Source organism: Amblyraja radiata, chromosome 1 (genome assembly GCF_010909765.2).
Source record: "Amblyraja radiata isolate CabotCenter1 chromosome 1, sAmbRad1.1.pri, whole genome shotgun sequence".
Lineage (NCBI taxonomy): Eukaryota > Metazoa > Chordata > Chondrichthyes > Rajiformes > Rajidae > Amblyraja > Amblyraja radiata.
In genome coordinates, this window is record NC_045956.1 from 99,585,497 (window position 1) to 99,602,783 (window position 17,287).

The 17,287-nt window shown below is 43.1% G+C and overlaps 1 protein-coding gene across 11 annotated transcripts in view; it reads left to right on the forward strand.

Annotated features, from left to right (window-relative positions):
- tbc1d1 (TBC1 domain family member 1) overlaps positions 1–13,071 on the forward strand; it is a 247,214-nt gene extending 234,143 nt beyond the window's left edge. For 7 of the 11 annotated variants that reach the window (XM_033026846.1, XM_033026822.1, XM_033026812.1 and 4 more), the window contains 2 exons: positions 8,897–9,073; positions 11,158–13,071. In XM_033026846.1, coding sequence (XP_032882737.1) covers positions 8,897–9,073; positions 11,158–11,337 — 357 coding nt within the window. In that variant the 3' untranslated portion in view covers positions 11,338–13,071. The remainder of the gene's footprint in view (positions 1–8,896; positions 9,074–11,157) is intronic. The other 4 variants (XM_033026830.1, XM_033026863.1, XM_033026890.1 and 1 more) reach the window with 2 other exon arrangements.
- The last annotated feature ends 4,216 nt before the right edge of the window (positions 13,072–17,287 follow it).

The following is a 17,287-nucleotide window of genomic DNA, read 5'->3' on the forward strand; positions in this document are numbered from 1 at the left end:
CTACGTTTTTCTTACCTCTAGGATGGACAGAAGACGACCCAAAGCTGCAAAAAAGCTGGCGGGGGAGAGCCAGGTGCCAGAGAGCACAGGACAAAAATGGAGCGGCTGATGGAGGCAATACTCCAGAGGGGGTCTGGCCCTACTGGGCAGACATTCAGCCCCTCTGCAGTACCTTATTCAGGGCTGTATTCGGCGTCTATTGCCTCCCAGGACAGCATAGCGGAGCAGATTTGGACTGACCCTGAACAGGAACTGATGGAAAACTCAGTGCAAGGGGTGAGTGGGAACTTACTTGAAATGGTGGCTGAGTTCGCAAAACCAGAACTCACAGGGGATAATTTACCAGCCAGGTTAGCGGCAAGTATTAATTACATGTCCCTGAACCAGCTACAGGGACAAGCCCTAATTGACACCATGGGGCGTCACTTGCAACCTGGAAACTGTAAATCCCTTAATGTCCCAACCGTGAACGCATGTATTTGGAAGCATGTAGGAGCAAGCATCAGGACAAGGGATGTCTTACTGCAAAAAGTACTTAAAACCCTCACCGCAGGGATAACAGCATTCACACGAACCATGGATGAGGAAGATATGAATCAACACCAGAAAGATGCCCTGGCCCTCTTCTGCAATACCCAATATGAACTAAATAATATCAGAAAGAAGAGCATACAGCCGGTACTAGACCCAAAATTTGCAGGATTATGCAGAACGGAAACGACCACCGAAAAGACTTACCTGTTTGGAGGGGACCTACCAAAACAGGTAAAAGATTTGGACGAAGAATCCAAAGCCCTGGGAATCATAAAAGCAACCAAACGCCACCCCCAGAAGTACCACCCCTATACACTCATGGGTCGCATGGACTACTCCGGGGAACAGTCGAGGGCAAGACCAATCCAACAGCGGCCTTTTTTAGGACATGGCCCAGGCAGGCCCTCGTGGAAGATGCACCCATCTACAACACAAATCAAGACACCGGGGCCTCAACGTCCTCGGGGACAAGGGAAGAAATAAGACCACTGATAACCATAGAGGTAGGTGGGTCTGGTCCCTTACTTATTAATGAAAGCATGGGTGTTGGTGGCAGATTACACTTTTTTCTGGATGCATGGTATAAGTTAACATCAGATACTTATATCCTGAGCAGTATCCAGGGATACACGATAGAGTTCTTACAACCACGTAATCCTCCAGTCCAGCATGTACCGAACAGAGTGTTCAGGCTTAAGGGCGAAGATAAAGCAAAAGCACATGCTGAACTGCAGAGACTCCATAAAATGGGGATAATTGAACAAACCCAACACGAACCTTTAGAATTCGTGTCCAACATTTTTATTAAACATAAGAAAGATGGTGGTTGCCGCATCATCATAGATTTGAGTAATTTGAATGTTTTTGTAAAATATATTCACTTCAAAATGGAAACCTTTGCTACTGCTAAACTATTAATCTCCAAAGGTTACTATATGGCAAGCATTGATTTAAAAGATGCTTACTATTCAGTACCCATAACAGGTGACCTAGACGTTATTTGAAATTTAATTGGATGGACCAACTCTGGCAATACAGAGCACTACCAAATGGACTTACTTCTGCACCTAGGTTATTTACCAAAATATTAAAACCAGCCTTAGCTTTCCTACGGGAACATAAACACATTGTGATGGCTTATTTGGATGATATACTTATATTGGGCAAAAGGGTAAAACAAGCAGAATTAACAATAACAGCCACCATACAATTATTTGAAAGCCTAGGATTCATTATCCATCCAATTAAATCTAAATTGAAACCTTCAACAACAATGGATTTCTTGGGATTTACCATTAACTCAGTTCTTATGTCAGTGACTTTGCCACAAGACAAAGCAATAGCCCTCGAGGAGGATTGCAGCAAAATCATTGACACAAGAAAACCATCTATTAGACAGGTGGCGAGAATGATTGGCAAGATAATAGCAGCTTTTCCAGCTGCACAATTCGGACCTTTATATCATCAGAATTTACAAAGGGCAAAAATAAAAGCTCTAAAATACAATGGAGGTCATTTTGATAGACATGTGGAACTACCAAAAGAAGCCATACTAGAACTACAATGGTGGAAAGAAAACATTAGGCATTGTTCGAATCCAATCATTATCAGCAATCCGTCTATCACACTACAAACGGATGCTAGTGCTCTCGGATGGGGTGCCACGGATTCCATCACCAGCTGTGGTGGGAGATGGAATGAACAGGAGTCATCATTACGACACACTTTGGGCATAAATTACTTAGAAATGTTGGGAGCTTTTCACGGCCTTAAGTCATATTGCTTAGGGTTATCTCACCAGCATGTAAGATTACAAATTGATAACACCACTGTGGTAGCATACATCAACCACATGGGTGGAAACAAATCGACATCATGTGACAATCTGGCAAACAAGATCTGGCAATGGTGTATCCGCAGAGGGATTTGGATATCAGCTACCTACTTACCAGGTAGACAAAACTTAGTGGCAGACACCAGGTCACGCAAATTCAATGAGAACATCGAATGGATGTTGGACAAAAAAGTATTTGCTGAAATTACAGCACGATACGGAACACCAGATGTCGATCTATTCGCATCCAGGCTTAACCACCAAGTGCCAAAATATGTATCATGGGAACCAGACCCTGGGGCAGCAGCTACAGATGCTTTTTCGCTGCATTGGGGGGAAATTGTCCTTTTATGCATTCCCTCAGTCAGGTACTAAGTAAGATAAGACAAGACTCTGCGTCTGGTATCTTAATAGTACCCGATTGGCCTACCCAACCATGGTTCCCAGTGGTACAGGAGATGATATTAGAACCTCACATCACCATTCAACACAGACCGGATCTACTGGTAAATCCAGCAACGAGGACAAGTCATCCTTGTCATCGTCACATTAACGTTTTGGTTTGTAGAGTCTGAAAGCTCCTTTATTACACCTGGGCTTAACAACGAGAGCTATGAACATGATCGCTGGAGCCCAACGTGAGTCAACAAAAAATCAATACCTAGTATATATCAGAAAATGGCACAGGTATTGCAACCAGAACAACATTATCCACAGACCTACGAACATTCAACCGGTATTGGAATTTCTGGTAAATTTACACCATGACGAACGACTTACGTACAGCGCCATCAACTGTGCCAGAAGTGCCCTGTCTACCTACCTCTGGAGAGAAATGGAACGACAGCCTGTGGGGTCACACCCTTTGGTAACCAAGCTCATGAGGGGCATATTCAATGCTAACCCTCCTAAGGCCAGATATTCCCATATATGGGACGTTGGCATCGTTCTGAATCTACTAAGGAACTGGACTCCAGCCACTAGCCTGTCATTACAGACTTTGATCTTAAAAACGGTCATGCTGATGGCATTGGTCACAGCACAAAGGGCGCACTCCCTACACAAATTGAGGCTGGATAACATGCCAGTTCGCAGGGAAATTTACATTTTTACATCCAGGAACTGGTAAAACTGAACAGACAGTGGTCGGCAGGCCTAAAAGTGATTTTCAATAACTACCCTGCAGATGAGCGACTGTATGTGGTAACACATCTAAAAGAATACATTAAACAAACCAAAACCATCAGAGGCACAGAAAAGGCACTGCTCATTAGCCACAGACAGCCTCATAAACGAATAACAAAACAGACCATTTCCAAATGGATAAAACAAGTACTTACTAAAGCAGGTATAGATACTAATTGTTTTAAATCTCACTCCACCAGGGCTGCAGCTACGTCGGCAGCATACAAGTTGGATGTTCCATTGGATCAGATCCTCAAGACGGCAGGATGATCATCAGAAGGAACTTTCCATAAATTTTATAATAAACCAGTGGAGGAAACTGGAACTTTTTCAAAAACTATTTTAAGTTCTGTAATATAATTTGTCCCCATGAATATACGGGGTTTTATGATTTCTTTTGTTAATAAATTTGTTTGTTGCATCTACATACCGTATGGATGTGGAAAATATTTCTCCCCTATACCAAGGCAGATGTGTGTCATGGACTCGTCCACGGCATGAAATCACAGAGCTTTGAAATCTTCACGTAGTCACTCACGTGACTCCGAAGTAAAATAGTAAGATTAAATGAGAACTTACCAGTTTGAAGTTTGATCTTTATTTTATGAGGAGTAACGTTGAGGGAATACGTGCCCTCCGCTCCCACCCTTGATCATATACTCAACTGGTATCTCTTCTCTAATCTTACTATGTTTAGTCATTATAGTTATCTGTGATTCCACACCGCTGCTTTGAAGAATGACACGCATGCGTCCTAGCGGGGTTCTTCACGTATTCCCTCAACGTTACTCCTCATAAAATAAAGATCAAACTTCAAACTGGTAAGTTCTCGTTTAATCTTACTATTCTAACTATAATTATTCCCTTCCGGGTTTCAGAATCAAGATGTCAATTCTGTTTAATATGTCTAGTAGGCTTACATGCACTGTTACGTCTGATGGAAGCACCCTTCTTTGACTTCAAATTATTAACTTTGGATAGTGTAGCAACCTGATGCAGAGGTAGATTATCTCACTGGTCTGTAGAGTTCATGAACGTGTCCTTGCTACTGCCTGGAACCTATAACTGGTGGGCCATGGGGAAGAGGGGATTTAGATCATAAGTTTAGTCTCCCTAATCTGTTCCTTTGTGGCTTCCTGTCTTTGTCTGTGAAGTCGAGACCCAAAGAGAGGAAGGAGACGAGAAATAGGAGAAGTATAGAGGTTCATATCACAAAATGAAGCTGTTTTGGTTGTGGTTGTGCCAGAACGAATGTCCTTAGCCAAAATAAAAGCAGCAAACATAAATATGCAATACGATAAAACTGACCCATTGTTTACGCTACAGTTATTAACACTTGTTCGGGTGCAGCAGCTTTTACTTCTGAACATTTTGAATGTGACAATCTTTAGATCAGATCTTCCAATCTTTAGATCAGATCTTCCAAAAAGTATTGGCAGATATAGGAAAAAATAAACACTTAATTATTTTTCCTTTCATTGTTTTAAATAGAGATTTCTTCTAAAATAATGTACAATTTAGAATTTGTGTTTTAATTGTATTGTATACGCTGTATATGTTTTCATACTCTTTCAAGTATAGGGTTTTACATTCATTGAGTGGACCATGTGAAATGAGCAATTCATGCATAGTTTTACAGTGGGATTTTGTGGGATGCTAGGTGATGGAACTGATAAAGGCATACAAGTCTTTAAGAGTAAATTATGAATACTTTTTAATCTCGTGAGGAATATCAATGTGAAGAATATATCTTAATGGCCCAAAAAGCGGCACAGTGGCGGAGCGGTAGAGTTGCAGCCTCACAGCGCCAGACCCCGGGCTTGATCCTGGCTAAGGGTCTGTTTATACAGAGTTTGTACGTTCTCCCCGTGGCCTCCGGGTGCTCTGGTTTCCTCCAACACTCCAAAGACCTACAGCTTTGTAGGTTAATTGGCTTCGGTAAAAATATAAATTGTCCCTAGAGTGTAGGTTAGTGCTCGTGTACGGGGTAATCGCTGGTCGATACAGACTCAGTGGGCCGAAGGGCCTGTTGCCGTGCTGTATCTCTAAAATCTCTAGAAAAAGTTCCCTCATACAGTGCATTGAGAAAGTATTCAGACCCCTTCCACATTTTGTTACATTACAGCCTTATTCTAAAATTGGCTACTAAATTTTTATCATCAATCTACGCACAATACCTCATAATATAAAAGCGAAAACAGGTGTTTAGTAATTATTGCAAAATAAATAAATAACTGAAATATCTGAAATATCACATTTACGTACGTATTCAGACCCTTTGCTGTGACTCTCAAAATTGAGCTTCCATTGATTATCCTTGAGATGTTTCTACAACTTGATAGGAGTCTACAAGTGGTAAATTAAATTGATTGTACATGATTTGGAAAGGCACACACCTGTCTATATAAGGTCCCACCGTTGACAGTGCATGTCAGAGCAAAAAACAAGCCATGAAGACGAATGAATTGTCTGTAGACCTCCGAAACAGGATTGTGTTGAGACACAGATCTGGGGAAAACATTTTTTGGAGCATTGCAGGTCCCGAAGCGCACAGTGGCCTCCGTCATTCTTAAATAGAACTTTGAAACCACCAGGACTCTTCATAGAGCCTGGCCAAACTGAGCAATCGGGGGAGAAGGGCCTTAGGATAGAGACTTACTAACATATTCAGGGAGGTGACCAAGAACCCGATGGTCACTCTGACAGAGCTCCAGAGTTCCTCTGTGGAGATGAGAGAAACTTCCAGAAGGACAACTATATCTGCAGCACTCCACCAATCAGGCCTTTATTGTAGAGTGGCCAGACAGAAGCCACTCCTCAGTTAAAGGCACATGACAGCCCGCTTGGAGTTTGCCAAAAGGCACCTAAACAAGATTCCCTGGCCTGATGAAACCAAGATTGAACTCTTTGGCCTGAATGCCAAGTGTCACGTCTGGAGGAAACCAGGCACCGCTCATCACCTGGCCAATACCATATCTACGGTGAAGCATTGTGGTGGCAGCATCATGCTGTAGGGATGTTTTTCAGCGGTAGGAACTGGGAGACCAGTCAGGATCGAGGTAAAGATGAACGGAGCAAAGTATCAGAATCAAAGAATCAAATACACAGGACAAGATGTTAAGAAGTCCCTTGTGCCAATAGGTGGGGAGCATTTCACGACATTCGTTGATTGTTGAGAGTGGTAGACGCTCAACATCTGTGGGGGGGGGGGGGGGCGGGGGAGTGGATACGTATATCTTGGCCTGGGTAACCTTCAGGACAGTTGGGCACAGGACACATCATCAGTAGTGTACCCTTGCATCACTGGGTGTTTCGGCCTTTTATCACTATACACCCTCCACAAGGGCGGCCCGCTGCAGGATGATCAGCCCTCAGCGCGTGTCCCGTGTCAAACCGTCCCAAAGATTCACCCTGAAATACTTGGGGCCCAGCATGGGTCTTTCCGCTTGAGCCAAATCCACGATCCTTGATGAAAACCTGCTCCAGAGAGTTCAGGACCTCGGACTGGGGCAGACGTTCACCTTCCAACAGGACAACGGCCTAAAGCTCACGTCCAAGACAACGCAGGAGTGGCTTTGTGACAAGTCTGTGAATGTCCGTAAGTGGCCCGGCCAGAGCCCGGACTTGAACCCGATCGAACATCTCTGGAGGGACCTGAAAATAGCTGTGCATCAACACTCCCCATCCAACCTGACAGAGCTTGAGAGGATCTGCAGAGAAGAATGGGATAAATTACCCAAATACAGGTGTGCCAAGCTTGTAGCGTGATACCCAAGAAGACTTGAGGTTGTAATCACTGCCAAAGGTGCCTCAATAAAGTACTGAGTAAAGGGTCTGAATACTTATGTAAATGTGATATTTCAGTTATTTATTTTTAATTATTTTGCAAAAATTTCTAAACACCTGTTTTCACCTTTTTATTGTGGGCTATTGTGTGTAGATTGCTAATTTAAAAAAAGAATTTAATCCATTTTAGATAAGGCTGTAACGTAACAAAAAGTGGAAAAGGTGAAGGGGTCTGAATACTTTCTGAATGCACTGTATATTCCTGTAACAAGCCAATGGTAGATATCTGCCATTAATTAGATTTACTTTTGCTCTTTCATTGTCAGGGTCTGAAGAAGGGTCTCGACTCGAAACTTTTCCAGAGATACTGCCTGACCCGCTGAGTTACTCCAGCATTTTGTATCTATCTTAGGAGTCAAGAATAGTCAGGAAATGTTATGGAATTGCAGACAGATGCAGGATGGAAACAGGCCCTTCAGCTCACCAAGTCTTTGCTGACACTCACACCATTGCGCTAATCTAACCTGAATCCCATTTTTAAATTTCTCCCCACATACTCATCAACAGCCTCCCAGATTCTACACTCTCATGCACACTTGGGAAATTTACAGTGTCCAATTAACCTACCGAGCTTCATGTCTTTGGGATGCATGAGTAAACTGGAGCAACTGGGTAAAATCAATGCAGTCAGAGGATGATTGGGAAAACTTCACATAAACAATCAATCAATCAATCAATCAACCTTTATTGTCATCTTGCAAAGCAACAGTTGTACAGTGCAAAATGAGAAGACGTTTCCCAGGGAATACCGGAGCATCGCACATAAATCTTAAACATTTCACACGTAATAAAACAATAAAAACAATCCAGTCCCTGATAACAGTATAAATAGTTAAAAGCAGGTAAAACAGCAACGTTAAAATACAGTAAAAACAGTCATTAAAATGTCCAGGGCTGTAGAAACTTTAGCATTTTCACTTTGTTGAAAGTGTTATTCACCTTATAATTTTGACAGCCATTTTTGAACCATTTTGCTCTTTATTTATTAGATATGGCATACATTTTTATCCAGTGTAGCCCAATGTTATCCAAATTCAAATCTACACCATTGTATTCTCTCCATTACTGCATCATTCATCTTTTTTGCACATTACAATTTGATGATCTTTCATCACAACACTCACTAGAACAGGAGTTTGGATGAAAAGCCACAAACCTGAAATGTTAACTGTTTTTCCTTCTCTATTACCTTGGTAACCTTTTTTTCTCATTTCTGATAAAAGATCTTCCACCTGAATCATTAACTTGATTCTTTTTCTGCAGATGCTGCCTAACCTGCTGGGCATCTCCTGCAGCTTCTGTTTTTATTTCAGATTACCAGCATCCAAGACAGTCAGAACTACTCATGTAAGAGGTATTTGGAACATTGACAAATGCAATAATTATTTAGAGAATACGATGTACATCTGGAATGCAGCTAAGCAGGCAGGTTAATTAAAATTTAATTGTCAAGGAATCTTCTCGGTTGTTAAAAGTGACCACTGGTGATGTGTTCAGGTTTTCGGGATGGACCTATCCAAGCAACTCCAGGCCTATGAAGTCGAGTATCACGTTCTTCAGGATGAGCTGATAGATTCTTCTCCGACAATGACGGAAAATGAGCGTTTGGAAAAATTGGAAAAGATCAACAATAGTTTACGCAAGCAAAACAGTGACCTGCTGGAGGAGCTTGAGGTATAACGGGTGAACTTTGATCAAATTCTTCATGAATATGGACCTCTGACATTGTTATTAACCTGTGGCCATCTGGCGTATTGAAGTTATAGCTCAAGCCTGCAACGGTAAGGAACTAGAAAGGAATAGTAATGCCCCTGTCCCACTTAGGAAACCTGAACGGAAACCTCTGGAGACCTTGCGCCCCACCCAAGGTTTCCGTGAGGTTCCTGGAGGTTCCTGTCACTCTCCCTAATGGTGGAAAGTGGTTTCCGCATAGTCGAGGCTTCTTCTATGTTCCTGCGATTATTTCAAAAAAAACAAAACCGGCCTCTACTAAAAATAGGTTTCCGTTTGGTTGAAGCCAGTGGAGTAGGGTCTCTATTTATTACAGCCAGTCGAAGGCAATCTCCTTCGATGACCGGCCATTTTGATCGGCTCATTGGAATTTTCAGCAAAGATCCGATAGGATCTTTGGTTTTCAGGACCTAGAAGATCCGCCGGAAGGTAAAATGCCCGCTAACTTTATTAAACTTCTTAAAACTGTCTCCACTCCTTCTCCCCCTTCTCTCTCCCCTTATCTTCCCCTTCTCTCTCCCTTTCTCTGTTCTTCTCTCCCCTTCTTTCCCCTTCTCTCCCTCCCTCCCGCGCTCTCTAAAGGACTTACCGTGCTCTGTGGCAGCCGTTTACCTTCCACTTTATCGGGCAAACAGCGCTCTTCCGCTGTCCCTGGCCCCCACCTTTGCGATGTGTGTGTGTGTGTGCGGTCGGTAGCAAAGATCCTATAGGATCTTTGATCAGTAGATGCAGCTCGCGCTTCGGTCGAGGCTTTCCAGGCAAGTGACCAAAACCTCTGGTGACTCATGGAGAGTGACCGGAACCTCCGGGAACCTCACGGAAACCTTGGGTGGGGCGCTAGGTCTCCAGAGGTTTCCGTTCAGGTTTCCTAAGTGGGACGGGCATAAGGAAGCCAAGTCAGTGGATATTTTTAAGGCAGAGATAGACAAATTCCTGATTAGAACAGATGTCGAGGGTAATGGTGAGAAGGCAGGAAAATGGGATTAGGAGGCAGAGGTCAGCCATGATTGAATGGCGGGGTAGACTCGATGGTCCGAATGGCCTAATTTTACTCCTATAACTTGTGAACTCATTAATTACCCACTGGAGACGAGAGTTAGAGATGCTGTAATATGGAGCAAATAACAAACTGGTGGAGGCACTCCGCGATTAGCCAGCATTTGCGGAGATGGAGGGATGATTGATGTTTGGGGTCGAGACCCTGCATCAGGTCCTAAAACATTAACCATTCCATTGCCACCACAGATGCTGCCTGACCCACTGAGTGCCTCCAGTTGTTTGTTGATTACCTGCTGCCCTGGACATGTCGGCTCCTCCAGTTTCTGCTGAGACCTTTATAACAGATAGAAAATCAGTGGTGAATAGTAATGAGGGAATGATTAACAGTTAACAAGCTGATATTACAAGTTATTTTAAACCAAGGTGCCATTTGCCCTTAAAAAGCAGTATTTTAACGAAAAATAGACTTTTCCTGGTTACCCAACCAATGATCACCATTCATTGTGGATCAACTTGTTATTTAAACCATAAGACATAGTAGCAGAATTATCCCGTTCACCCCATCGACTCTGCTCCACCATTTGATTATGGCTGATCTATGTGTCCCTCTCAACCTCATTCTCCTGCCTCCTCCCCATATCCTTCGATTCCCTTACTAATCAGGAACCTATCAATCTTTGCTTTAAAAATACCCAATGACTTGGCCTCCACTGCCGTCTGTGGCAATTAATTCCACAGATTGAGCACCCTCTGGCTAAAGAAATTCCTCCTCATCACCATTCTAAAGGTACATCTATATATTCTGAGGCTGTGCCCTCTGGTCCGAGACTCTCCCACTACTGGAAACATCCTCTCCCTGTCCACATTTACCTGTTTGTGCGATCTTGCACTGCATAGGTGAATTGTAATGTTTCCCTACGTTACTATTGTGACTGCATTTCAAAAGTATTCCTTTGGATCTAGCATGCTGAGATTGCGAGAAGTGCTTTGTAAACCCCATTCTCTCCTTTTTGTCTCTCTGTAAAAAGGTTGCTCACACTAAGATCGAAAGCCTGGAAGCTACAGTCAACACCTTGCTCTCTAACGAAGGGAAGTTAAAGCAAGCCATTCATACACTTGAGTTGGAGAGAGCTGCACTCCTGGCCACGGTTGAAGAATTTCATCAGCAGGTGCCCAGCTCCGAGCATGTCAGTGACAACACTTTCTGAAGCACAAAAGGATTATAAAATGTGATGCACTTTACATGATGGTTCTAAAGGAGAAGTGATATTGGGATTAGTCAGATTCTCTGGTCCCATCACAACACCAAGCAAAATATCTATATGTGGATCTATTCGAAGGCACAATAATACCACCTTGTTCAACAATGTTGGCGGCGTATCGCTGATAACTGTATTGTCAGTCACCTGCTGTCAAAATCGGATCAATGGCAAACTTATTGAAAATTGTGTGGATTTATTTATATCTAATGGTTAAACCCTGTTTTTTTTTTTAAACATGGGACTGTTCTTAACCAGGATACTGTGCTTGAAGATTCCTTCATAATATCTTGTATGTATTCATAATCTCGAGCAAACTATGTGCTTGCAGTTTCAACCTGCCATTTAAATGCGGATAGCCTGAGGGTTACACCTGAGGTGGTCGCTCCATTTCAAAATTTCAGGGAGTACTTTGTAACGAAACTACACTAATGTTCCTTTTGCTATTAATTAGAAACTTTTAGTTCTTTTAAATTCACCTCCTGCGGTGTTCATTTCATAGTGGTTCATTTCATTTTTGCTATCAGTGGCCAAAGTTTGTGTAAATTTTGGCTTTATAAATTCCAAAGCCTTTCCAAAGGGAATTATCAATGTCAAGAAATAAGAAAACGGAGAAGTGAAATCAAGCAGTTTCTTTTGCATAACTTTCCACCACCCATAGTGTGGTATTATGTAACATGGCTTGTTACCTGTGTTTTACCAGTGTTAACATATCAGCTTGATGGGAATAGAAAATGGTTGATAAATAGGAAGAAATGTGTATCGTACTTTTATGCAAAATAGAGTTCCAAGATCAAACTATTCATGACTGACTCCTCATCAGTCATTTCAGTGAGCAGCCGTCGGCATAAAAATACTGACAGTTCTTGATGTTTAATTACAAAACATGGGCATCATATTGTCAAATGAAACAAATTTCATCAGCGCTAAGAATATTCAATGAATTAACACGATATCCACCAGCCGATATATTTTAAGAATTGGAAACCATCACTTTGCTACTTCAGATCCTTGTTCTTATTCACTATTTAAGCAAAATTGCCTGCACCTTTGCAAATGTGACAAAATATTTGGGTGAGTCTGCTTGATGGGTCAATCCCTTTAAAGGAAACTGCACTGTACCAAATTAAATAGATCGAAAGGGATCAGATCCTACTTGCATGAACTTCTTCACTCTTGCTAGAGTTTTGAAAGATAAAAAGGATGTTATTTTTCTTTATTGACCATTTAAAGAAATCTTTTATGAACTGAAAACAAGCTAAATAATGGGTTAATATCATTGCAGTCATGCAATTCAGAGAGAATAACTTTTTTTAAATATATAAATTAAATGGATTCAGACCTTGTATGTAGTCTATTTTTCAACTGAGAATTTATCTGAGGTGGGCTTTGTAACAAGAGGGTAGGAGAGATATCCAGAGTTATAAAAATGATGCACTATTACTATCACCATCTCAATTCACTCCCTGAAAGGAAGGATGTATGTAGATGTTGGACAGTATTCCAATGTTGTGATTGTGATATATTCAGACACCAGTATAATTAACTGTGCTTTACTTGTTCATGTGCCTTTTCATATAATTTGAATACCTCGGTTAGTAGTATTACATAATGAGTGAGCTAAGCTTTGTGTTTCCAGGATATGGTCACATTAAACGGGTTGCCATGATGTTTTGAATTTCATGTTTTGCATCTTTTGGATTTCTTCATTCGTAAATCACGACCATCTCTGTTGCGACTCGGCCCTGTACCACCACCACTAATTATGTAATATAACTTACTTCAGTCTTGTAGGGAGCAGTTTGACCTTTAGGGTGCAACAGTGTAAAATGGTTTCATGGTGAATCCAAAATGACTTTGTGCACATCTCTCCCACTATCGAGGTAGCTTGGTGTAGGGAATAGTATTTCATTTAGTTTAGTTTAGAGATACAGCAGGGAAACAAGCCCCACCGGTCCATTGAGTCCGCACTGAGCAGCGATTCCCGCACGCTAACATTACCCTACACGCTAGGGACAATTTTCAATTTTACCGAAGCCAATTAACCTGAAAACCTGTATGTCGTTGGGATTGTGGGAGGAAACCGGAGCACCCGGAGGGAAACCCACGCAGTTCCAGGGAGAAGGTACAAACTCCATACAGACAGTACCCGTAGTCAGAATCAATCCGGGTCTCTGACACTGTAAGGCGGCAGCTCTACCCCTGCGCCACCACGCCGCCCTTTTCTACACAATTGAACATTTGTTTTGGATTTACCAAATGGGAGTTTGACAATTTCAATGTTTATATTCCTGTCTCAAAACCAATCAATTATTTCTATTTTAACATTTTGATATTTTTATGTGATGCTTGGAAGTGAATTATTGCCGCTGTTTAAAAAAAATTAGTAATTGTCACATATCCGCAATTTGTGTCAAGCGCATCACTATGCATTACTTCAAAACCCCAGAGGGGCAAGGCAGAAAGAGAAAGAGGATAAATGAATCAGAAAGAGGAAAATCAGGTTACAATCTCTGCCTGGGTGTGCAGAAATTGTTTTTGAGTCCGTTTTATCCCCACTGAACGATGGATTGAGTAAGAGTGAAAGTAGTTAACGCCTACAGCATAAAACAAGTTGTAATCTAAGAGAATCTGGTGCAAGTGGAAGCGAAAGTGGAGCAGGTAAACCTGGTTTTCGTTTGCTCCTTTGAAAGTTATGTAGAATTTTACTTTGGAGTCACGTGAGTGACTACGTGAAGACCCCGTCCAGTACGCATGTGTGTCATATCGTCTATCGCATTGCGTGACGACTGGCAGGGTGAACGTGATTCTCTTGCCAGCAACAGACCTGAGGTAAGTTTTTTTTTAAACTTTCAGGTTAAATCTTCTTGCAGGAACATCACGGGGAATCCCGCCCACGGACCTAGGCGCTCGGAACCGCGGAATGCGGGTACCGCGAGCGACGGCAAATTCACCTTTGAGCTGCTGGCAGTAGAACCAGCGGCTTCAGATTGGTGGAGAACCCGCTCGGGAGACCGCGGCAAGCGGGGAGCGGACGGCGGTGGATTCGCCTTCGAGCCGCTGGCAGTGATGCCAACGGCTTCATATTGGTGCCGGGGGCACCTGGACAGCCGCTCCGGAGACAGTGGAATACGGTAAGCGACCTGAGAACCTGCTCCGTAGACTGCGGGATGCTAGGAGCGGACGGCAGTAAGTACTGTGCCGCTGGCAGTTAAACCAGCGGCTTCATATCCCCCCCCCCCCCCCCCGACTTTGTAAATCGCGGCTATCCCTTTGATTGGGACCGCGGGGATATCCCAGCTGCAGTTACTGCGGGGATACCCAGATCGGGGGGGGGGGGGGGGAAGAAAGCCCCGACTGGAGAACACCGTGGAGAAGCCCTGTTATAAGGAACCGCGGAGAAAAAGCTTGGGGGAGAAATAACCCGCAATGGATGTGTTTGTACAAGGACCACAGAGGAACCCCAGCTGTAACAAACCACGACCACGAGACCAGGCTCGGGAGGAGCGTTGCCCCGAAGCAGAAGGTTTAAAAAAGACATGCAGGTAAATTCCTTACTCGAAGGTCGTTTTGTGCTATTTTTGTGAGAATATGTTACTGGAATGGACCGCATCCAGACTAACAGCGGAGGATCGCGGAATTGCGGGCAGTCAGCAGCTGTAGACTGCACCTGGATCGCTATTGATCAGCAATCTCCGACCTGGCACCTGCACAGTCGGAATCGACACCTCAGACTGGTGGGAAAGCCAAGCAGAAGTCGGACAGGCCGAAGACTCGGACGAGTCAGGCTGTGAAGACTCACCGCCGGCGGGAGCAACTGTGATCGCATATCCCGCATGGAGCGGTTGATGGATCAGAAGCTCCAATGTGACATGCTCCGGTATATGGAGCCTAGTCACCAGGGGGTCCTGGGACGCCCATGGCAGCACCTCATTGAGGGCTGCATAATGCATCTCCCTCGACAGAGGGGAGCATTAGGAGTCACTTCTGGGCTGACTCTGAAGACAGGGGTTTGGCTGAAGAAACCACAAGTGTGCAGGGGGTGCAGGAACAACACTACCAGCAGCAGGAGCTCGACGAGTGGCCGTCGGGTTCAGGAAGGCCACATCATCACGCAAGACCTCACTTCTTCGACGGCAGCACCCCTACGCACCCACCAGCAAACCACGATGAACTGAAGCTGGTGAAAGCTTGAAGGCCGCACAACCAGGACAAAGGTATTTTTTAGGGCCACAGCCCAGAATGGCCATCCTGGAAGATGCGCCAACCTCGTACTCGAGCTCCTCTACCTCCCAGGAACAGATGTAAAATCATGCACACATGTTTGAGGCAGCTCCTGGGTCGGGTTGCATAAGTCCTCCCATTCGGATAAAGGTATGGAACCTCATCGATGATGTCTCCTGTCACGGATACAAGTTGGTAATATTAAACTGGTTTGAATATTTACACTGGTTTGGGATAACACTAGATTAGTTTATACTGCACACAGGTATGATTGGAGTTGCCTTTCAAGACAAGGCTCACAAGAATGGGATGTGGACTGATCATTGTCAACAGCCTCAACCCGCATGTGCAGTATAGACTTTTCTGAATAACTTCCATGTGATCATTTTCGCTCACAGGGTTGAAGATATTTGAAATTTAACTGGATGAGGCAACGATACACTCAGTAGCGTTACAAAATGGGCTAACTCCAGTTTCCAGATTATTTACCAAATCACTACTATCAGTGCTTCGGCTGCACAGAGCTAACAAATAAGTAGCATGGCCAATCTGGATGCTATTGAACATACTGTATTTTACTAAATTAGCCTTATCAGCCACATAGCTATATTTGAGGAATTGGTTCTCACCCGTCCAGTTAAATTTAAATTAAGTTGATACCAACTGAAACTATTGATTGTTGGGATACAATCATCCATTTATTGGTCTGGGATCAGCTCTGAGACAAAAAATTAGACCTCTACTATTTTTAGTTGAAACAATCAAAGTCACAATGATGGATAGCTTTGCTCCACTAAAACCTCTTATCCGTAAATCTTCAGTCATTTCCAAACTGATGCTATTGCCCAAAGATGGGTAATTTACTAATACCATCTCTAGTTACGGAGGCAGATGGGATTAGCATGAGTTATCAAGTGTTCAGTCATGGTATCAACTGCCAATGGACACCAGGTGCATTCTGTGCATTAAAGGGTGTGTGGATATGCATATACGGCTTGCACAAGTCCAAGGTGATACACTTTGGTGGTGGTATATGTTAATCACAAAGGTACAATCAAATCAAAGTATCCGGTGATAGTTTTACCAAACCGCATTTAACACTGGTGTATTATTATGCAAAATCAATGACAACACAGAATGAATGTGTGATCACAAAGTATTTAATGACAATGTGGATTGATAGAACACTAACTATTGAGTTGCTTGCATCCAGTTTCAATCAACAGTGAACGAGGCATACAGTGGCGAAGGGTGCATTCTCGCTACACTAGGAAGGAATGTTCTTTTATGTCTTCCTCCATTTGGCCTCAATAGACGGGTCTTGCAAAATTCAGCAAGATTCCCGCTTCCGGGTTTTCATAGTGCCTGCCTGGGTTATATACCTATAGCTCCTGCTGAGGTGAAGAATGAACATAAAACCTTACATGGTTAATTCCGGATAAAAAGATGCTGGTTCAGTTGTGATGTTGAAACCATCCTCTGCATGATATAAACAATCATAGACTTACAGACTCTGAGAGATCGTTTCTGCGGCTCGGGTTGTCAAACCATAAGCGTTAAGAGTGTGCTCACTACAGATTGCAGGAATAGCACCAATTAGCAGCAATCTGCATAGGAGATGGGAAGCATTGTTTATGCTTCCTTACGTTTAACTCGGCACGGATGACTGACACAT